This window comes from Monodon monoceros, unplaced genomic scaffold (genome assembly GCF_005190385.1).
Source record: "Monodon monoceros isolate NGI ecotype Baffin Bay Population unplaced genomic scaffold, NGI_Narwhal_1 Super_Scaffold_5, whole genome shotgun sequence".
Classification (NCBI taxonomy): domain Eukaryota; kingdom Metazoa; phylum Chordata; class Mammalia; order Artiodactyla; family Monodontidae; genus Monodon; species Monodon monoceros.
This window is the reverse complement of record NW_021703782.1, coordinates 70,910,363-70,933,928: the sequence shown is the minus strand read 5'-3', so window position 1 is coordinate 70,933,928 and position 23,566 is coordinate 70,910,363. Positions and strand designations below refer to the sequence as shown.

The 23,566-nt window shown below is 44.7% G+C and overlaps 1 protein-coding gene and 1 long non-coding RNA gene across 3 annotated transcripts in view; one reads left to right on the top strand and one right to left on the bottom strand.

Moving 5' to 3' along the window:
- GNA14 (G protein subunit alpha 14) overlaps positions 1 to 16,235 on the top strand; it is a 194,080-nt gene extending 177,845 nt beyond the window's left edge. The window contains exons 3-7 of the mRNA XM_029203368.1: positions 7,108 to 7,262; positions 9,841 to 9,969; positions 11,368 to 11,497; positions 14,017 to 14,170; positions 15,172 to 16,235. Of these exons, the coding sequence (XP_029059201.1) occupies positions 7,108 to 7,262; positions 9,841 to 9,969; positions 11,368 to 11,497; positions 14,017 to 14,170; positions 15,172 to 15,362 (759 nt within the window). The 3' untranslated portion in view covers positions 15,363 to 16,235. The remainder of the gene's footprint in view (positions 1 to 7,107; positions 7,263 to 9,840; positions 9,970 to 11,367; positions 11,498 to 14,016; positions 14,171 to 15,171) is intronic.
- On the bottom strand, positions 1,624 to 22,884 carry LOC114884380. 2 transcript variants are annotated; one of them, XR_003790838.1, is made up of 4 exons: positions 22,167 to 22,884; positions 20,424 to 20,577; positions 18,117 to 18,245; positions 1,624 to 2,130 (listed from the first exon to the last, which is right to left on the bottom strand). It is a non-coding gene; the product is annotated as an uncharacterized LOC114884380 (long non-coding RNA). The 2 variants fall into 2 exon arrangements; XR_003790837.1 differs by having other exon boundaries at positions 20,424 to 22,884.
- Positions 22,885 to 23,566: the final 682 nt, after the last annotated feature.

The window sequence follows — 23,566 nt, the reverse complement described above, 5'->3', positions numbered from 1 at the left end:
GCACAGTGGGTCGGCTGGGCTGGTGGCAATGGTGGCATCCCTGCTGGAGCCAAGAGTTGCTAAAGAAACGGGAATTAGAAAGTGATCAAAAGAAGCTGGAAAACCAGTTTTTGAAAATGTGAAATCTCAAATTAATGGTCATTTTTGTAACTATTCTTGGTGTGCTTGAAAAAAGTATATATTCTAGTTATTTGGAATATAGGGCTCTACATGTGTCCATAAAGTCCAATTTGCTGATTATGTTTGAATTGTGTATATCTTTACTGAATTTTTTGTTTATTCTATCAGTTACTGAGAGAGGTATGTTTCAGTTTCCTGTAAGAGGAAGATTTGTCCATTTCACCATTTAGATCTTAGAGATCTTTTCTTATATTTATATTTTAAGCCTATGTTATTAGCTGCATAGAACTTTAGAACTGTTATGTCTTTCTGAACCTTTTTGTCATTTGAAATATCTCTATCTCCAGTTATACTTTTAACCTTAAAGTCTACTTTTCCCCCCCAGCTTTACTGAGGTATAATTAACAAATAAACCTTAAGGTCTATTTTTATGATAATAGATTCCTCCTTCCTCTGGGTTACTGTTTGCATGGTATATCTTTTTGCATCTTTTTACTTGTCACCTCATTTTTGGAGTTGTCTTATCTTCTTATGCTTGGTTCTTTTTGTTAGTGTGCTGGACACGCATGAAAAAATAATTCGAGGGTAATAAGGAAGATGCAATCTTCCAAGCTTCAAAAAGAAACTTTCTTTTCTTCTGCCAGGTGTCTGGGGATACTCAATTTCTGATATTGTGGTGATTCCAAGCTGAGTTGCAGGTCACTAAGAGCTACCCCTTGGATCCCAACCCGGAGCCAGAGGGCTTCTAAGGGCCTTTTGCTCTTGCTAACTTTCCCTCGTCCTGTAATATTGAAAAAGGAGCTGTTCAACCTCACACTGCTCCTTCTAGAACAAGAATAAGCCCCAGGGAGAAAGGTTTCCCAAATGCTGGTTCAACTCCTTGGATGCCATCCTACCCTACACTCTGGCCCAGCAATTACTTACTTGTTCATTAGTTTCCTGATTATTCTTGAGCATACTTTTGAAAATATTTTGTCCACCATCTCTAGCTGTCCTTAGTGGAAGAGTTGATCTAAATGTCCTAGTCTTCCTTTACCAGAAGCAGAAGTTCCTTGTTTTTTATAGAAAACATTCCTTTCTCTAGCACAGTTTACCAGCATTTTCTTTATAATGCAATTTTTGAGATGCTTTCACAGCTGATCGTTATGGAGCACTGAAATTTTGTTTTGTTTTGTTTTGTTTTTTTTGCGGTACGCGGGCCTCTCTCTGTTGTGGCCTCTCCCGTTGCGGAGCACAGGCTCTGGACGCGCAGGCTCAGCGGCCATGGCTCACGGGCCCAGCCGCTCCGCGGCATGTGGGATCCTCCCGGACCGGGGCACGAACCCGCGTCCCCTGCATCGGCAGGCGGACTCTCAACCACTGTGCCACCAGGGAAGCCCGGAGCTCTGAAATTTTACTTCCTAATTTTAGTTTGATAGAATATGTAGTGTAGTTCTGGATCTTGCTGTAGATGTTAAAACAAGGAGGAGTGATTGCGAGAAAGTCAGAAATATGTTACGGGGAACTTTCATTTTTAATCTTATTTTAATCTCATTTGTTTTTACAGAGCTTTTGAGGTACTGCATATGATAGCAGACACTTGAAATAGTATTAAATTAGGCTTTATTATCTAGAATATGTTAATGAATAAAGGTTTTAACGAAAATGATTAAGTATCTGACGAAAGAACAGGAACTCTGGCTTCTGACTAGGGAACAGTCTCCCCTAGTCAGTGAGAAGGCTCTGGGCCCTGCAGTGCTGGGCGGTTAATGGTGTAGGGGCTCCCCCTGTGAGGACCTGGTGGAGAATGGGGCTGCCCACTGGGCCCTGGATTCCAGCCAGAGGGGCTGGCTGGGCTGGAAAGCGACTGTCACCCAAGCGGCCAGGGATCCAAGTGTGAAGCCAGCAAGGCGACACTTCAAAAGCAGCTCCTTCCACTGTCACCCTGGGAATTACTGAGTGAAACACACATGTAGGACATCTGGTTTCTGTGTTCTTCTTTCTTCAGAGCAGTGAAAATGGTGCTTTTGTCTGAGAAAGGAAGAGAGGAAAAGCCAGATGTGAGCTTAGTGTTTGAGAAACTGTTTGTGTTTCTGCATCTGCTCAATTTGCTCCAGTAATATTTACTGCTTTGTGATTTTTCTTTTCAAAGAAATATATGAGTTAGGCAGTTTCAGTTCAACACGCTCCTCTAGCCGAGGACCTTTCCATGAACTACAGACCCATTTTATTCATCTGCCTCCTGGATTTCTCCACTTAGATGTCAGCCCCCTCAGACTCAGCCTGTCCCCTGCCCAAATCATAACATTTCCCTCAATCTGATCCTCTTAGAACACTTCTTCTCTCCTTCCAGGAGATGAAAAAGCCCAGCTACCTGACACAAAATTTTCCCCATTATATAAGGACTCCCTGCTCTCAGACGGTGTGCACTGTAGAAGCGGTTTGAACATAATGATAAAAATGCGCACACTCTGTGTATGAAACTATTTAGCCAAGTCAGAGGGAAATCTGCACAAAACCCCACTTTTTAAAAACACATTGTTAACGTGTAGAAGTCTTTCATCTCATATTTCAATACAATTTATTTAAAAACCAGGTCACCCTCTTCCTCATTCCTCTCTGCCCTTTGTAATATTTGCCCCTGGAACACACTCTGGGGGCTCGGCTGTGCCACTCTCTCCACCAGCCACCCTTGTGATGACTCGTGACTAAAGAACACATCCTTGTCAGGCCATTCTTGATCAGAGTAACACAAACGGCTCCTCTGACTGCAGAGCCTTTCCGGATAGATGGAGACGAAAGAGACAACCAAATGCAATACGTGAGCCTAGACTGGGCAGATAAAGGACCTTTATGGGACAACTGTCAAACTTTGGATAGGTCTGAGGAGTAGACTACAGTATTGTGTCAGTGTTAGTTTCCTGATTTTGACCTTTATATATGATTATATATGTTTGTTTTTTTAAAAAATTTTATTTATTTTTGGCTGCGTTGGGTCTTCGTTGCTGTGCACAGGCTTTCTCTAGTTGCGGCGAGCAGGGGCTACTCTCCCCTGTGGTGCACGGGCTTCTCACTGCCGTGGCTTCTCTTGTTGCAGAGCACGGGCTCTAGGCACACGGGCTCAGTAGTTGTGGCATGCGGGCTCCGTAGTTGTGGTACACGGGCTTAGCTGCTCTGCAGCATGTGGGATCTTCCCGGACCAGGGCTCGAACCCGTGTCCCCTGCATTGGCAGGCGGATTCTTAACCAATGCGCCACCAGGGAAGTTCTATATGTCTGTTTTTAGGAAATAACACTGAAGTCTTTAGAGATAAAGAGGCATTGTGTCTGCAGTTTCCCTTCAGATATTTCCAGAGAGAAATATATGCGTGAGTTATGTGTGCAGGTGTGGGTGTGTACGAACACATGTGGAGGGAGTGGGGAGAATGATAAAGCAAGGTAGGAAATTATGAACATTTGGGCAATCTGGAAAGGCAGAGGTGAACTCTTTGTACCATGTTCCCCACCTTTTCCCAAGTCTTAAATTATTTCAAAATAAGATGTTTAAAAAAAATTGATCCAGGGCTTTCCTAGTGGCGCAGTGGTTGAGAATCTGCCTGCCAATGCAGGGGACGCGGGTTCGAGCCCTGGTCTGGGAAGATCCCACATGCCACGGAGCAACTGGGCCCATGAGTCACAACTACTGAGCCTGCGTGTCTGGAGCCTGCGCTCCACAACAAGAGAGGCCACGACAGTGAGAGGCCCGTGCACTGCAATGGAGAGTGGCCCCCGCTCGCCTCAACTAGAGAAAGCCCTTGCACAGAAACGAAGACGCAACACAGCCAAAAATAAATTAATTAATTAAAAAAAAAAAATTGAACCAGACAGGTGGGAGAGCTAACCAGGAGCAGCCAAAGACGGACAGGAGACCTCTAGACTTGGAATCCTTCTGGCCGCCTTAAGTCTAGTCTGTTCCAAACCAAAGTCCCAGTTGTTGGGTCTTTAAGGAGCCTCTGTTCTCCTCTTCTTTCAAGCAGGATTCCACCCAAATCCCCTCGCTGGTCTGAACAGACAGTATGTTTTTCTCACCTGGCTGAATTCCCCTGGTTACCCGAAATCCCAGGTCTATGTCTTTTCCCCAAATTCCACCTCTCCCCCAAGAAGCCTATGTAGAAGCCTGTATTCCTCTCTAATATCTCCCTGGGATCCACTTTTTCTATCTACTGGAAGAGCCAAACACTGGGTTTATCCATTGCAACATGTATCAGTCAGGATAGAGTGGGTTATGCTGCAGTAACAAACTTCCCCCAAAGTGTAGCTTACTTAATTAAAGTTGATTTCTCACTCATGCTCCATATGCAGTATGGTGTGTTAGCTCATTATCATCATCACTCAGGAAGCCTGGCTGATGGAGGCTCCATCTTATCCCATGGTAATCACCACAGTAGACAAAAGGCAATGTGGTGAATTACTCACTGGTTCTTTAAAGTTTCTTCCTAAAAGAGACAGATGTTGCTTCCACTTATGTGTCCTTCATCACAGAGTACAGTACTTCATTGCCTCTGTGAGGAGGAGAGGTAGAAATATTTGTAACATCGCTGATGATTCTCACAGGGCTACCTCTCAGCAGGTAAGCTGAATTTAACAGTTACGTGTAGAAAAGCAACACAAGAGGCCTGCCTTGTGTTGCTGACAAGCAACAACCTTGTGTTGCTGACAAGCAACAAGCAAAGATGCTGACCGTACCAGGGGCAGAGTGGTTAAGACCAATTGGCCAAGAGTCACCGGAGCCTTTCCTCCACTAGGGAGGCTTTTCCGTCTCCCAGCTCCTCTGTGTTCCCACCGTGCCCGGCACAGGCTTCCATCATCCTGCTCTAGTGTTCTTTCACTGTTATTTTCCCATGGTTATCCATCTGTTAGAGAGATACAGTTTTATGTGCACCACAGACGTTTATTGGGCACCTGCATCCATAGAGGCCACCTGTTATTTGCCAGGCACTGCATGAGGTTCTGGGATGTAAGGATAAGTAAGACATTGGCTCTGCCCTTGTGGCATTTCCTGACTTGTCACGAAGACGGGAAAACAGATAATTGAGAGCTACGCCCAGGTCAGCGCCCTCACCACGCCTGGTGTGGCCAAATGGGGTATCCTGGGAAGCTCTGTCATCCTCATCCTACAGTGGAGACACTCTGACCATATTTGGGAGGTGGGAGAGTGGCGGGAGGAGGGGAGGAAGCGGGAGACAGCCCTCCTGCTACATTGAGACACTGTCCACGTTCTCCATTTATTGTTCTCTCTGGCTAACAATAGGGCACACGGCACAAAATGTGCCACTGGGCAGGATTAGAAGTCCTGTTGTAAGGGCTGTCACTGTGTCCTGTTTTGGCAAACAAGAAATATTTATTAGGCATCTATTGCAATAATAAGGCGAGATCTGCTTACATTTGGGTGATACTTTATAAATCAGGTTCCCATTGAAAATCACTGGCTCCTCTTACAAATGACCATGCTGAGGCAGGGAACCTATTGGGTTCCTTAAAAGTCCCGACTGAACTACTTAGAATTCAGGGCCCTGATTCCCCACCCAGGCACTTGCCACTAACCCATACTGCCTAGACCTTGTTTGAGACTCTGCAAAGATCCTCTACTTGCCTGAGGATCCCACAGTCTAGGGGAAGAGTTTGTACTCCCTCTTGATGGATGTAGGGCAAAGTCGTGTTGATTGAATCACAGCCCTTGGTTTTTCCCTGAATCAAGTGAATCTATAAGATCTCCCTTTCCTCCAACCTCCTGTTGGGTTTCATGATGAGAAATGCGAGGTGAGAGTGACTTTTCAAGGGGTGCAGGAGATCAGAGCTGCCAAAGGTTGCTTTGCTGACTCACAGCTGCCAGTGCATGATGTAATTGCTGTGAGATACAGCAAGATGGGAGAGGGAAGACGAGGCCGGGCTCCTGTCTCCCTCAGCAGGATTCTCTTGTTTGCTGCAACTTGCAGCCAGGGATCGGATGCTGAGTCTCTGGGGCCAACACAAGGATGTGTTGCGGATACAGGCCAGTCTTATCATTTCTATTTGCTAAGGTTTGGAAAGATTTCTGGCCTCTGGCTTGCCTTCTGTTGATGAGATAATATATGTAGAGCCCTGAGCACTTATTAAGTGGGTAATAAATGATAACTGCTGTAACAGTAATAATTACAGCAATAATGATCTTAACAGTTACTGGAATAAAGCAGTAGTATTAGAGCAATAATAATTTAGTGATGGAATAGTAAACATAATATTAGAGCAGTCAGTGGCATGGTGTGAGGGTTCCGCTGGGTGTGGTCCACCCAGTGGGAAAGAGTTTTATTAGTGATGCTGATAATAAAAAGCAGACTGTATGAGAACTCTCTGTACTTTCCTCTCTGTTTTGCTCTTAACTTAAAACTGCTCTACAAAGTAAAGTCTATTAAAACACCTTTTAAAAAATAAAAGGAAGAGAAAGAAAGCCGCCTGGTGATTGTTGGTGGTGGTATTTTTCAATGATCTGAAGATGACGCACTCCTTTATTTCCTGCACTGGGGTGGACCCGCTTACCCCACCCTCGGTATGCCACTAACAATAATGTTACTTTTAAATTGTTCCATTGGCTACACACGTATTCAAAATGAGTTGCGTGTTAATGAGGAAGTAATGTTTGTTAGTACGATGATAATCAATGATGATCAATCGTTCCCGTGTTTCTCTGTTCACACCTGGATGTTGAATGCTGGTGAAACTGGCCCCCGGGTACTGCTGGGACCGAAGGCCACAGGTCTTGGGCCTTCTCTGGCGCTCTCCACTGAGTTAAGGAGCCACATCATCTCTACCCAATGAGGCCGCAACTGAGTGGCTTGGCTGTGAGCAGCTCTTCTGGAGAGCACCCCCCACACCCTAGCATCTAGGGACATCTTCCCGAATCCACGGACCAGGGCAGGTCTTGTCCCCAAGTCATCAATATGTTGGCTTCCTTTCCTTTGCCTAATGAAAGGTTCTCTGTTCCTTTGAGCAGGAAAATGCCCAGCTGATCAGAGAAGTGGACGTGGACAAGGTCTCCGCTCTCTCCAGGGACCAGGTGGAGGCCATCAAGCAGCTCTGGCAGGACCCGGGAATCCAGGAATGTTATGACAGGAGGAGGGAATACCAGCTGTCAGACTCTGCCAGATAGTGAGTACAGAGCCCCAGGCTGTGGCCACCCAGGGTGCTTTCAGGCAAGCATGGCCACGCTTCAAGGGGGGAGAAATGAGCTACTCGCTAAAATGAGGCACCCGGGGGCCACACTACCTCCCTTCTGCTCGTCTGTAACCCACTCTTACTTTCAGTTGCCTCTCTTCCCACCTCCTGAAATCTTCAGTCCCCCTGTGGAGCCCCAGATAGCTCTCCCTGCCCATATCTACCTTTCCTCGTCAAGTTCTAAGCCTCTGTCCTTTTCAGTGAGAGGGTAAGTCAAATGTGGGCTTCCCTTGGTGGGGCTGATCTCATTTGGGGTGCTGAAACGATCTGATTTAAACCAGGACTACGTCTGCTTCTGGCTTCTACTTCCCCCTCTCCATATCCCTCTGCCTTCTGGGTTCCTGATCAGTAGACAGCAGGTCCAATTGCCCTAAAATCTAAAATCAGAGTTTAGAAGCGCAGTGCAATACACCCGTCAGTGGCTGATCTGGTGCTGCCCTCTAGTGGGCGAGATAGGCCCTGCGGGCCCAGCCATGGAGAAAGCTCAGTCCGGGAGCCCTTTGTTTGCCTACACATTATATTTGGGATCCATAAGGCTCTAGTTTTAAATCAGTAACCCACTGCGTGCACACTCTCCGACGGAGATCACAGGGTCTGATTTTATTAAGAATTTCCCAAGGCAGTGCTTCCATCAGCCAGATCACTGGGCAAATAGTTGTCATGGTCCTTCTTGAAGGGGTGAGGATTCCTGCTTCTGCAACTCAGCTCCTTCCCTCTTGCCCTGCGTCATTTCTGCCCTCTGAAGGCCCTGGAATCCTTTCCCCCGACCCATCCCCTTCTCTTCAGGTGCTGTCATTGCCCTTCGAGCTGGTGTGGGTGGGTAATTCACCCATCATCTGGACAAGCCAGCGGGCAGGAAAGGAAACCAGAATCTTACCTCCTCAGTTTCACTAGCCTCCCTTTGGCATTTGTCCCAGGCTGAGTGTTGAGTGACATTAATCCAGGTTAGCACAACCAATCTGAGTAGAGGAACATTTAGGTCCAGCACAGCAGCAAAGGAGGAAAAGGAAGTAAAATAAGCCCTGATACGTTGTTGGATCAGCATAGAAGACAGCTCGCAGGAAGGAAGGCCGTGTCCCCAGGAGGAGGGCAGACTGCCTTTGACAGCTGGGGAGCCAGGGACGGTTCCAAGTCAGCCAAGGCATCCCTGGCCCTTCCCTGGGACAGCCTGTGTCATTTGCTTCTGTGAAGGCCCTGGGGAGTGGCTGGGGCTCTTGATGTAGATCAACTCAGAAAAGAGCCACTGGGCCTGCTGTAGAACTCAGTGGAGCCCTGAAAACTGGGGCAAGTCCACTGAGAAGAATGTGGGGAGTGGCTAGGGTGGTGGACAGAGCTGCAACGATAGAGAAAACGGCACTCACAGACCCGGACAGTGCCCTGCCTTTGGAACCGGCGAGACCCCAGGCACTTGGGCACTTCCTTGGTCCAGGTCAGTGGTTGTCATCCACTCTGCTGGTACTGTCTGCTTATTTGGACAGGTATTCATTTCACAAAAATGTGATGTGTCTCCGCTGTGTGCCAGGCACTGAGGTAAGGGCTACAGGTACAACTGGTGCTCTGCCCTGAAGGAACATACAGTCCAGTGGAACGAGACAGGTGTAAATCAAAATATCACAAACGGAAGTCCATGACGATAAGCCCTGGGGCCATGCATGGGGGTGTGGGTCACAGAAGGCTGACCCAGTGGTTTGCTTCCTGCGCTGAGGGCTGCACAGGAATAGGGTTTGCCTGTTACCTCTTGGCTCCCCTTGAGGCCACATGTTCAGCGCCAGCAGACCTAGGTGAGCTCTGCCTGTAAGGGGGTAGGTGAGGGGTGGAGGGGGTTGGGGAGAAGGCGGGGCCACCTCTCTTTGCAGGGGGCTCCAAGTCACCAACGCCGTCATTGGCCAGGGCCTCAGCTATTTATGCAAAAGTGCCTCTTTAAAAGGCCTTAAGATTAAAAAAAAAAGTAGTGTCCTCTTGTTTTACCACAGAAAAAGTGACATGTCTTAAGCTTAGGGCTTTAATATTTGGCCAAAAATAATCCAAGACAAGCTTTGGGTTATTTTAGGTGTTCAGTTTCCCAGTGTAACAAGGAACTTTTTCTCATTTTGAGAGGACTTCCCATTGGACTAACTCATTGAGCCAAGTGTCCAAGAACAGCATCTACATTCTGTAATGTTCTTGGATGAGGGCATGTGGGAGGGAGAAGGACCTTTGGGGAGAGGAGGACACGTGAGACGTCAGAGGGCCTGTTCCAATCTCCTCCTCCTGTGGCCCCGCTGGCTCCCTCACTGGCCAGAGTGATGGAGCTGAGAACCAGCAGGAAGAGAGGCGAGATCTGCACATTTCCCAGAAGGCTCACGAAGGCTTCTGATCCATATTCTCTCCACACAGTTGTAGGAGGGCTGGAGTGTTGGCTCTCAGGAAAGTCACTGATGAATCCGTGAATCTGAGTAGGGTCACTGTGAGTTGGGGTGACTTCCCTGGAGGGGCATTTCTTCCTTCTCATCATCTTGTTCTCTAACATCAGTTACCTGACGGACATTGACCGGATCGCCATGCCATCGTTCGTGCCAACGCAGCAAGACGTGCTTCGTGTCCGAGTGCCCACAACCGGCATCATTGAGTACCCATTTGATTTGGAAAACATCATCTTTCGGTACGTCTGTCACCCTGACATGGTCCGTTAAGAATCTGTCCAGGCTTGGAAGTCCCCAAATGGAGTCTTAAATGTGTTATTGCTAAAAGGGCTTCCATCTCTTAGGGCAATATTGGCCCTCTCCATCACAGGGTATTTAGAATTGTGGTTGGTCTTAAGTCCTACAGAGGAGAGAAAACCACCTTTCTATTCCCTTTAGAGAAGAAGAGACTCCCTACTGATGTCTGGAATGATTCTTATGTGTAAAACACACACACACACACACACACACACACACACACACACACACACACATTTCTGTAACCCACAGAGTGAAGATACTGTTGAATATTTCTCTTCCCTTCTATTCTCTTCTCCAAGATTTATCACTGCAGATTTCAAGGGACTTTTATATCTGTTAGTTCCCTTTTCCTCCTAATAACTGTTACACACGCTTGTCTAGTTGAGACAGCATAAGTACAGTCCTGCCGTGTCCAGGTCCTGTCTGTACTCCACCTGCATCTCAGTGCTTCTGGAGCACTGTCATGTCGGGGGAGCCCTCTGATCGAGCTCCTTGATATTCTGCATCTCTGCAAGCACATGCCCTATGCCTGCGTGCCCATACATTTATCCAAACCTTTTCAGAATCAACTGCTGCTTGCAGCTTCCAAAACCTGACTCTGGTCCACAGATGCGTTCTCTTTAGCCCACTTGACGTTTAAAAACATTTTTGAGCCAGTATTTATAAAGATTGGGCTATTTTGCTGCAAACATTTGCTACCTCTTGGTAAGTTGGGGGATAGTTTCTCTTGAAAAGTTGGAGGATCTGGTCCAATAGCGAGGCTGCGTCTTTGTCCAGCTGCAGTGGTGTAGCAGCCATCCCTTTAGACAGGGCCCAGCGCTCTCGAAGTACATGCTTTTCTACTCTAGAGAGGCCCCTTGGACTCATTTCCATAAACTGGTGGCACCCAGCTAATGCAGAAAGGATTTGTAGATTAACTGGAGGAGCCAGTGAAACAAGAAGGGGGAGGGCTGGAAGGAAGCCCAGTGGTCCTGAAGCCTGCCTGCCTGCCTGCATTTCTCCTCTTTTGTGTCTGGTGTCCTGGCACTCTCTGGTGGTTAGGGCAATGCCCAAGTGGATGCTTGAGCTTTCTGCCGGGACTATTGCAGCAGCTTTCCTAACCAGTGTCTCCAAGCAGGCTCCACCCGAGTGACCTCGGCACACATCTTTAGTAACTTCACTTACATTCTGTGCCTCCTTTGCTAGGAAACATCCAGTGGTTCCTCATTGCCTAAAGCAGCAGTGCTCAAACATTTTAATCTTAGGATCCCTTTTTATTCTTAAAAATTACTGAGGACCCTAAAGAGTGTGATTTCCATGTCCTTTCCTCCAAAGAGTCATATGTTTCTGTTGAACAGGATGGTGGATGTTGGTGGCCAACGATCTGAAAGACGGAAATGGATTCACTGCTTTGAGAGTGTCACCTCCATTATTTTTTTGGTTGCTCTGAGTGAATACGACCAGGTCCTGGCTGAGTGTGACAATGAGGTATGCTGGGTGAGGAATTCAGTTAGCTGCGGAAGACAGAAACCTATTTCTGCAGTTTGCAAGAAGCCAGCCAGCTCTGGCATTAGACCCTATCCCTTAGGTTAAATCGCCTCGCTCTGCAAAGTGAAGTCTGTGGGCTAACAGCACAGGCGTCACCTGGGTGCTTGTTAGAAATGCACACCTTCTGAATCAACCCAGACCGAATAAATCAGCATCTTTAAGATCCCAGGTAATTTGAGAATCACTAACCTAGAATCCCTGTTCTTAAACTCAGGTATACACTAAAATCCTCAAGGGACCTTAACGAAAAACCTGGCGGCTGGGGCCAACCCCAGAGATTAATTTAATTGGTGCTGTGTGTGGTCTGAGCTTGGGGATCTAATCTAATGCACTACAAAGGGTAGAGCCACTCAAAACCATGGGTCTCAGCCTTGGCTGCATATTAAAAAAAAAAAAGAATCTTTAGGACCCTATAGTAGACATTCCTATTTCCTGGTTTTGAGTTGGGGGTATCTTCACTAAGCCCCCTGGGGATGTTAATATACAGCCAAAGTTGAACAACACTATTTCTAATAAACTTCATCTGAGTAACAGGCTTCCCAGCCTCCATGGCCCACCCAAATTAGGTCCCTAGCTGAGTTGGCATGGGGAGTGTTGCCATATGCTTGGAGCTGTCCTGGGCCCGCCTGGGATAGCATCTGCCCTTTGCTTTCCCTGGAAGGGACTTGCTCAGGGCAGCTGGGACTGATCCACCCCAGTCAGGCATTCAGTGTCCTCTGCAGAGTGGCCATGACGCTGGCTGGGTGAACTCCGTTAGCTAGATCTGCCTGGAAAGTGAGGGGAACCATCGCAGTCACTTCTTTGTGAGGTTGGGGGTATTTTCTGTGTGGTAACCATTGTCTTTTCCCCGACCCTTTGCACAAGACCTCTTGACCTTTTACAATAGAAATATCTCTTGCTTGTAGGGCATGAAAGTAAATCAATAAAGAATTATTTCCAGGATTAGGCCATAATTATGAGCAGATTCTATCTGGTATTTATTGAGAGCAGACATTTCTCTGAGGAGCAGTTACATTAGCTTATTAGTGGAGGATTAGCCCATTTACTAGTGTCACTGTGCAAAGAAGAATAGAAATCTTGGCGGCTGCCCAGCTCTTCCAGTGGAGAGATTTTTTTTTAAAAGTGAAGGTATTGAGTTACCAATATGAAAAATAGCTCCAAATTTGTCTCAGGAAATTTCTCGGGAAACTCAAAGGATTAGTCAGGTGCGCCAGGGGTAAGTACCTTACCCTGATGTGCCTAGAAATTAAATATTTTCTCCTCTCTGAAAAACCCTAGGTATCTGGGGAAAAAAATCCTAGGTTGCCACTCCAGACTTTTCCATCCTAGTTGTAGATGTGTGTTGCATCCACGCACTATGCCGTATAGGAATTGTTTTTTCATATGTTGTATTTCCTTGGAGATCATTATTGGTAAGATTATAATAAATTTTAAAGAAGCTTTAAAAACAAGTGAGATGTTACCTTTCTGGTAGTAAATTCCAGAATTGACCTCCAGAAACGTACTGAGTAGGATAATGGGCCCAGGAGTTGGGAGTTGTAGGAACAGAAATTTAGGGCGTGTCCCTCTGGAGCCGGTGCACTGGGCTTTCATGTTTCTCAGTCTAAAGGAAGGAAGGAAAGTGTTTCTTTCCTCTTAGAAATACTTGAGAGCGGAATGCTAGCCAGAACAATTATTTGTCACCAGATAAGATTTGTATGTGCCCTGTCTGCTCTCCATAAATTAGGATCACTTAATATTTTCTTGCCAGTGTCTAATGGCCAGAAATGACTACTGTCCTTCTACATAGCTTCCACTAGGTTGTACTATTATACAGTCTTGGAAAAGTACTTAAATTTTGTGAACGATAGTATGCTCACCTATAAAACGGGGACACGTTCCCCTTGGGGAGCTCGCTTGTGTTACACACGTGTCAAGCATGGTGCAGGGCAGGTGCTCAGGAGCGTTAGTTCCCTTCTCTGCCAGCGTCCAGCATTCCTAAGGGCGGTGGCCCTGCCGGAAGAGCCTTCCTTCCTCTCATTGTCACCGGCCTCCCGACACCCAGCCTGGAAGCCCACACCCAATTAAAGTGTGTCTCAGGTCGGTCTGCATCTCTGAACTGCCCCCACTTGGTAATCCCAGTAGTTATACACAGAAAACTTCCATCAACTATGGGTTTGAACCTTCTTTTTCCAAGTTGCACAGAAGCCTTTCTTATATCCTTATGTGTTTTGGGGTCAGAGAAGAGTTTGGGTGCTACAGGAGAGGAGATCCCGAAGGGGGTGATTAATGAGAGGGTGGGGACCAGGGAAATAGCGGCCGGAGACCCCACTTGCTCAGCAGCCTCAGCAAGGGCAGCGACCTGGAGACGGCAGCTGGGTAAGAGGAGGACAGATGGGTGGAGCCAGTGATTTGGTATGTTGTTCCCGAACCGTTGCTTTTCTTTCTAATTTATCCTAAGTCTCTTGTTTTTCACTTAGAACCGCATGGAGGAAAGCAAAGCCTTATTTAAAACCATCATCACCTATCCCTGGTTTCTGAACTCATCGGTGATTTTGTTTTTAAACAAGAAGGATCTTTTGGAAGAGAAAATCATGTACTCTCATCTAATTAGCTATTTCCCAGAATACACCGGTAAGTAAGTGTCCATTTGCTGACCTGGCCGCCCTGGCATCAGTTCAGAGTTCTCAGCATGGCTCGTAGGGGCCTCCCTGATCTGCCTCTAATGGACTTTCTCACCATTCCCCACCTCTGAATGGAAGCTCCAGTAGAATCACTGTGTGTTTTCACCTCAGCACCTCCGCACACGCCTCTCCCAATGCCTGGAATACACCGCCAGCTCCTTTGCTAACTCCACTTTGTTCTCTGAGACCCAGCTCAGGCACTTCCCCCTTTGGGAAGTCCACCCCCCCTCATGCTCCCCTGGGGGCCTGGGCTTGCCTTGCTCTCTCTCGGCCTTCAGCTCTCACCCCAGTCAGATCCTGAGGGCAGAGACTGGGCCTGACTCACCTTTGCACTTCCAGGGCCAGTCAGAGCACCTGGCACTTCTGATGTGTAAGGTGAAGTGTGGCAGCCCTTTACCAGACGCAGGGTAGACGCTGAAGGTATCTATATGACCTATCCAAGGCAGGAGACTTTATGCCCTATTGCTAATTATTTCTGGTGTAGAAATGTTACCAAGTTTGACACTGATATTTAGAGAAGTAGTGTTTAAGCACTCTCCTTTTTCCCTTTATTCACCACGTTGCCATGTAGTATACAGCTCTCAAGCTTTAGAGTCACACTTGGGTGACTAGTTATGTTAGTCCCCATATTCTTTCTCTTTGCTCTCCGAGTTCACTTAAGAATTACCTCTTCAAAAGTGGTCCAAATCAGAAAATTAAATTAGGTCATTTTTCAACAAATCTCCTTAAAGTATGATTTTTAGATACCAGGGGACACTTTAAAATACTCTTTTGCAGGTTCATAATAAGGTATAATAAAAATAGTGTCCCAGGTAAATGAGTCTCTAGAGATAAGATGGCTCAAAGGGGGATTCCAAATAAGAACAAGAGTGCATTGAAAATGATTTTGGGAGGACGTGGTGGTGAGTTGGGATCTTTCTTTTTTATTCCTCTAACTGCCCTCATGACTAGGACCAAAGCAAGATGTCAAAGCTGCCAGAGACTTTATCCTGAAGCTGTATCAAGATCAGAATCCCGACAAAGAGAAAGTCATCTATTCCCACTTCACATGCGCTACAGACACAGAGAATATCCGCTTTGTGTTTGCTGCTGTGAAAGACACAATTCTACAACTAAACCTGAGGGAATTCAACCTAGTTTGAAAGCTGCTGCCCACTCCTCACCCAGGCCAGCAAACCGGATTTGCAAGCTCCTCGTGTTTTTATTTGTAAGTGCTTCTGACATCACTCGGCCCAGCCCAGAGGTGGCACCAAGTCCATCATGCAGGCCACAGGGATGGGGATGGGTGATGGAGCTTGTAAGATATTTGAGTTTAGCAAAGCTTTTTCAAAGTCTTTATTCCCAAATTGTTTTTACATTTCTTTTCTTGACTTTAGGCTGTAAGATTTTTGTGTAATTTTTGAATTTGATATTTTATAGAATTTTTAAGAACCACTGTGATTTACAATTTTGTTTTTTTTAATTGAAGTGTGTGTAAGAATAGCCGTTAAAAAAAATCACAAAGGACTCAATTTATAGGTCATGCTTTGAGACCTCTAGGATTATCCTTTTTTTAACTAAATCTTGTAATTGTTTTTCTCTCCATGCTGAAGTATACCTTTAACATGCAACCAGAGACTTCTTTTTAAAAACAGTTGGTTCTTCTAAAACAGTTGGTTCTTCTTTGTGTTAACTTTCTAAGTCAAATTAATGACAGTATCAGTACCTCTAATTTAGTTTTGCCACAATTTGATCACTATGGAACCAAAGTTGACATAAGAAGATAAATGGGCTCTAGATAGTATATATGTTGTATTGCTGAAAAATGTGTGTGTGTGTGTATATATATATATATATATATATATATATATATATATATAAAAATTCCAGTGTAAATGACCAGGTCTTATAAACTTATGAAATAAGTTTTAAAACCCAACCTGTTTAACAAATGTAATGTAAGCCCTGCCAAAGGTCTGATGGCCACCACAGATTTGCTGTTTGAACCATGTATCATGTGCCTTTCTGAGGCAGTTAAGAATATACCATTTTTCCATTAGCATTGGATAATGTGTTTCCTTGAGCTCATGGCTGATTGATTGATAGTTATGCTCCTAAAAAGAAGAACGCTGTGACTTTAATAGTTAATAACTCAGAAACTTTCTAAATGTCCTTAGAGGGGAGGAAAACTAATTTTACCTCCACCCTTCTAGGTTCTTGGCTGAGACCCCACCCCTGTAATACAAGATTAACAGGAGAAAAGTAACATCTAACACCATTTATACCTCCTGTATACATGGGAGCTACCCTGGAAAACTGAGTTTAACTCCCCTGAAATGGCCCAAGCCATCACCTTAATTACCTTCTTCAGCTAAAGACACAAGAAAGATGGAGGAGGAGGGAAGGTCAGTTATGGGAGGTTAACAGGTAAAGCACAGTAGAAAAGGGTAAGGTTGTTTTGCAGAATTAAGCTGGGCACCTTCTCCATTGATAAAGAGTTTCTTGTCATTTAGAGTCACCCTTCTCTTCTAGGTACAGAGAGGGAGACACGCTTAACATGGAGAGTTCCCTTATAAATGTAAATTTCCCTTACAATAGGTTTTCAGAGCTTTTCCTGTGTCTGTTTCTTAAAAATAATCACCAAAAAGCACATGAACAGATGCTAAATCAAGACTACAATGAGGTATCACTTCACACCAGTCAGAATGGCCATCATCAAAAAATCTACAAACAATAAATGCTGGAGAGGGTGTAGAGAAAAGGGAACCATCTTGCACTGTTGGTGGGAATGTAAATTGGTACAGCCACTATGCAGAACAGTATGGAGAGTCCTTAGAAAACTAAAAATAGTTTCCTTAGAAAACTAAAAATAGTTACCATATGACCCAGCAATACCACTCCTGGGCATATATCCGGAGAAAACCATAATTCAAAAAGACACATGCACCCCAATGTTCATGGCAGCACTATTTACAATAGCCAAGACAGGGAAGCAACCTAAGTGTCCATCGACAGAGGAACGGATAAAGAAGATGTGACACATATATACAATGGAATATTACTCAGCCATTAAAAAGAATGAAATAATGCCATTTGCAGCAACATGGATGGATCTAGAGATTGTCATACTAAGTGAAGTCAGAAAGAGAAAGACAAATATATAATAGCGCTTATGTGTGGAATCTAAAAAATTGGTACAAATGAACTTATTTACAAAACAGAAATCGACTCACAGATGTAGAAAACAAACTTATGGTTACCAAGTGAGGGGGAGGGATTAAATTGGGAGATTGGTATTGACACATATACAGTACTATATATAAAATAGATAACTAATAGGAACCTACTCTATAGCACAGGGAACTCTACTCAATACTCTGTAATACCCTATTTGGGAAAAGAATCGAACAACTAAACTAACAATAGTCAGCTCAAAGTAATCCTTATACTGAAGAAGCAAATTTTGGGGTGGCATATTCTGTTCCTCTTCAGTCCTGTCTTTGAAAGCTCAATGAGGGACTTCCCTGGAGGTCCAGCAGGTAAGACTCCATGCGCCCAATGCAGGGGGTCCAGGTTCAATTCCTGGTCAGGGAGCTGGATCCCACATGCATGCCACAACTATGAAGTCCACATACCACAACTAAGAAGCCCACATGCTGCAACTAAAGATCCTGCATGCCACAACAAAGATCCCCCATGCTGCAACGTCCCAATGCAGGGGGCCAAGGTTCAATCCTTGGTCGGGGAACTAGATCCCACATGCATGCCACAACTAAGAAGTCCACATGCCACAACGAAGAGCCGGCACAGCCAAAGTAAATAAATGAATAAATAATAAATTTTTTTAAAAAGTTCAATGAAGTTTCACAGTCTAGAAGCTAGGCTGATAGAGTGCTCTATTATTTCATTGAACCAACCTCTTAATCTCGAGGACAGGTCAGCTCAGTTAAGCAGTTGTGTCTCATTTCAGGAGCTGGTGTTGCAGGTGGGGTCCCGAAGTTAGCCTTATACGGTGCGAGCAATTGGGTATTTAATAAGAGGCATGTCTATGGAAACAAGAGAAAAACAAAAGTTAGTGGTTGGGTCAAATTATAAACTCAGCCTGAGTCCCGAAGGCTTCCAGTCAGATTTCTAGATGTTGGGGTTGAAGCATCTTCTGCAATTTGAATTTGTCTGATGTCATCGGATGTTCAGATAAACTTCCTGAGTGGTCCACACAGCAACAGGCACAAAGATGATCTAACCGTGAGCCGCTGGGGTCATTTCTCTGAACTTTATGTCAGTCCATTCACATTCAGTTTGCAGGGCTTTGGGAAATAACTTTTGCAAAAGCACAATAACTTTCATAAATGACAAAAGACTTAAAAACAGCCATGGTTAAAGATATAATGAGCCTTTGTTGTAATGCAATTGACAAGGAAATATGGTTATGTCTGTGACATACCTTTTAAGATAATAACTAGAATTACAAGTGATAATATTATATCAGGACATATCAGATTTCTAGGAACTTCATACAATTTGTTCTTAGTGATTCCAAGTCAAAAGAGTGGAGGAAAATTGGAAACGTTAGTTTGAAGAGATATAGCCAGATTATTTGAGGAAAGTAGGATCTAGTCCAGTTTACAGGAAAATAATGAAACTTCAGACAGTTAACAGGACTAGAACCTGATATCCACAAGGGTATATTATTTACGGAAGCATCATTTTTCTCTCTACAATCAGCCACATTTTTACCAAAGGAGAAGGTTTCCATTCCAACTGAGATGGAAATAACATTACTATGTTCTGGAGCTTTAGGGTTTAGTACAATTTACCTTTGTAAAGTCTGTATAAAGCATTCAGCAAAGGCCTTCGAATGCTCTCCTTGAGTGTACAATTCAACCTTGGACCAGTTCACTCTTGCTTCTATCATCCTCTGAACACTAACCTCCACTGATCCATTTCCTGATCATTTGCAGGAGAGCCTGCGAGAAATTCTGGTCATCTGTTTCCTTGGTTGGGAGTCGGGGGAGGGGGGCGGGGTCCACTAGGGGGCTGTCTGGCTTCTCTGATAACTGCAGTATAATTATGGGTGGGAAGAATACCCCCGAGCATCCAGTCAAGGTCCTTGTGAGTGAGGTTGTGAATGGCCACTGATCTTTCTAACTCTAAATCTGGTAGGATCTTCTGAAAGTGCAGGCAAAAGGGGCTTTGTAATTTTACCTTGTTAAAAGAGTCCCTAAGGCTAGACACCATACTCCTTTTGTCCTCTTTTCAATCTGATCTTTCCATAGGTACTAATAAGACAATTCCTTAGAATGAGAATTTTTTCCCAATTTTATAAGTTTCCAATTGGAAAATTTTTTTCCAATTTTATAAAAGTTTTTCCAGTTCAAAAGATCCATCATCTTGCCATTGATGAGTAGGATCTTCAATGGTATATTAATCTCAATAGCAACTCAAACCAGTATGGCTCTTTATGGCTTAACCGTGGATGCAAGAGGTGTCCCCTAGGACAGTGCAAAAGCCTGACCCTCATAATGTCAAGAAAGTTCACTCCCAGAGTTAGCCTAAGAAAGCAAAGACCTTCTTTGTCACAGGTGGTAGGAATGGTGTACTGAAAACAATCTCTCATGTTTTCTGTGAGAACATGAAACACCTCCAGTCACAAACCTGCTAATCTGTAATACCAGGCAAGACACTACTGGAATGGGGCTTTTCCACCACTAACAAGACAACAGAGGTTGAGACGCCAAAGGCCCCTTATGGACTAGGACCCCTTAAGACAAACTCCCCTGAGAGCTGGCACAGTGGGACAAAGAGAATGTGTTTCGAGTTGCCATCCTATAGTGGCTGCCAGATACAGGCTGATACTAGCACCTTCCAGCTGGTGATGACTAGAGAGAGTTTTCTTACTAGTCAAAAAGCCAAGCTCTCAAGACAAAGAACAAGATGAAAGGAAAACCTTATCTGACCTATGGTTCTCCTCCTTATGACAAATGACACAAAAGACAGAGACAACATAAGACAGTGACCATCTATGGAAGGGAAAGGATCAACAGAAAACAAGAGTGCTTATAACAAAATCTTTACCAGTCTTTATGCTCAAGAAACTAATTCACACAAATATTTTCTTCTGTGAATCTAAATTTGGAAAGAATAAGGTGAAATTTCCCCTTCCTCTCTCTACTGGGCCCTATAGACAGAGATCCAAGAGAGGTGACTTTGGTAAGAATTCTTACCCTTCGCTGGCTTCTGCCAGTTTTCCAGGTTCCTGTCTTCAGGCTCCAGAAGAAGTACAGTGTTTCAGCAGATCCCATCACGGGTCACCAAACTGTCAGTGAGGAAAAAAAATTTTCCCTCTACCATTCTGGGTTGTTGGCTGAGACCCCACCCCTGTAATAAAAGACAGATTAACAGGAGAAAAACAAATAGAAAACAAATAACATGTATACATCCTGTATACATGGGGGAGACCCTGGAAAACTAACTCCCTCAAATAGCCCAAGCCATCATCTTAAATTCCTTTTTCAGCTAAAGATACAAGAAAAATGTTGGGAGGTGGAGAAGGCCAGTTATGGGAAGTTACTAGGAAAAACACAGTAAACAGAGTAAGGTTGTTACGCAGATTTAAGTTGGGTATCTTCTCCACTGATAAGAGTTTCTTGTGATTTAGAGTCATCCTTCTCTTCCTGGCACAGATTAGAAGACACACTTACAAATAAAAATTTCTCTTATAAATGTAAATGTCTCCTACAAATGAGTAACTTCTACTAGATTTTTAGAGCTTTTCTTCTGTCTGTTTCTTAAAAATAATCCGCTCAAAATAATCCTTATGCCAAAGAGGCATATTTTGGGATGGCATATTCTGCGCCCCTTCATCCTCCTTTTTGAGGCAAGTCTATTCATCATCGCATTGAGGTTCCCTTAGTAGCTGGCTCAGTAAAGCAGAAGCAGAATCACCTGGGAAGTGCAGAGTGCTTCAAATCAAAGGCCCAAGATGGTTTTGTTTCTGTTTTTTATTTGAAGGTGTGTACACACATATAAATACACATACACACGTAAGCACATCGTTCAGAGATTTAAGATGTGACATGTTTTATCACCAGTCTACAAAATGTACCCAGATTAGTTACATATGTTATGGAACAATCAGCATTCCTGTAACTGCAATAAGCCTTTATCAGCCACTTAGGATAGTCAGGTTCTCATTCTGTTGGAACACTTCCAAGTGTGAATCTATTGAAGAAGAGAAGAACAGCTATGCTGGAAAAGACAGAAATTAAGCTTATAAGAAGCTAGTGATTCTACAATAGTAACATTAAGCTTTAAAAGCTAAACTTCACTCAAGAAATGAAGGCAAAAGCAACAGTTTTTGTGAAACCTGACAACGATATTAAAATTTTATCTAGAACAGTAACAGTCCAGGAATAGCCAAGACAATTTTGCACAAGAAAACAAAGAACGGGAGACGTGGAAGCAGGTGCCAATCGCTGCCCCTGCTGTCCCGGGAGAGCATGGGCTGCCACCACCACTAAGAAACACAGGAGCACATGCCAGTTGCTGCCCCCACTATCCCGGGGGCATGGGGGCCACTGCTGCCACTGGAAGACCCATGAACAGGGGCTGATTGCTGCCTCCACCGTACTGGGAGCACACACGGGTCACCGCACCCACACACCCCATATAATCAAACCCCATACCCACTGGGTAGGTGACCCACAAACTGGAAAATAATTATATCACAGAGGTTCTCCCACAGGAGAGTTCTGAGTCCCACGTCAGGCTCCGCAGCCGGAGGGTCCGGCATCAGGAGGAGGAGTCCCCCGAGCATTTAGCTTTGAAGGCCAGTGGGGCTTGAGTGCAGGAGCTCCACAGGACTGAGGGAAACAGAGACTCTACTCTTGGAGGGCGCACACAAGTTTTCACGTGCACTGGGACCCAGCACAAAGCAGTGATTTCATAGGAGACTGGACTAGACCTACCTGTGGGTATTGGAGGGTCTCCTGAAGAGGTGGGGGTTGATTGTGGCTCTCTCTGTGCAAGGACACCTGTGGTGAAGGACCCAGGGAATATTGATTGGTGTGAGCTCTCCCAGAAGTCACCATTTTGGCACCAAGAAGTGGCCCCACACTACAGCCTGCAGGCTCCAGTGCTGGGAGGCCTCAGGCCAAACAACCAGCAGTCATGGGGTGGGGAGACATAGCCCCACCCATTAGCAGACAGGCAGCCTAAAGTTGTACTGAGCTCACAGCCACCTCTAAACACGCTCCTTGACACATTTCTGCCCACCAGAGGGACAAGACCCACCTCCATGCACCAGTGGGCAGGCACCAGTCCCTCCCACCAGGAAGCCTGCACAAGCCCCTAAATCAATCTCACCCACTGGGGGGCAGACACCAGAAGCAAGAGGAACTACAATCCTGCAGCCTGAGGAAAGGAGACCAAAAACACAGAAAGTTAGACAAAATGAAATGGCAGAGAAACGTATTCCAGACAAACGAACAAGATAAAACCCCGGAAGAACAACTAAGTGAATTGGAGATAGGCAATCTATTTGAAAAACAATTCAAGGTATTGATAGTAAAGACGACCCAAGATCTTGGAAAAAGAATGGAGGCACAGACCAAGAAGATACAAGAAATGTTTAACAAAGAGCTAGAAGATTTAAAGAACAAACAGATGAACAATACAATAATTGAAATGAAAAATACACTAGAATGAATCAATAGCAGAATAAGTGAGACAGAAGAACAAATAAGTGAGCTGAAAGACTGGTGGGAATCACTGCCACAGAACAGAATAAAGAAAGAAGAATGAAAAGAAATGAGGACAGTCTAAGAGACTTCTGGGACAACATTAAACACACCAACATTCCCCTTACAGGGGTCCCAGAAGAGAAGAGAGAGAGAAAGGACCTGAGAAAACATTTGAAGAGATTATAACTAAAAACTTCCCTAACATGGGAAAGGGAATACTCACTCAACTCCACGAAGTGCAGAGTCCCATACAGGATAAACCCAAGGAGGAACATGTCGAGACACATATATTAGTAAAACTGACAAAAATTAAAAACAAAGAGAAAATGTTAAAAGCAACAAATAAGAAACAAGGGAATCCCCATAAGGTTATCAGCTGATTTTTTCAGCAGAAACCCTGCAGGCCAGAAGGGAGTAGCACTATGTATTTAAGTGATACAAGGGAAAAACCTACAACCAAGAGTACTCTACCCAGCAAGGCTCTTGTTCAGATTTGACAGAGAAATGAAAAGCTTTACAGACAATCAAAAGCTAATAGAGTTCAGCACCACCAAACCAGCTTTACAACAAATGCTAAAGGAACTTCTCTAGGCAGAAAAGGCCACAACTAGAAACAAGAAAATTAC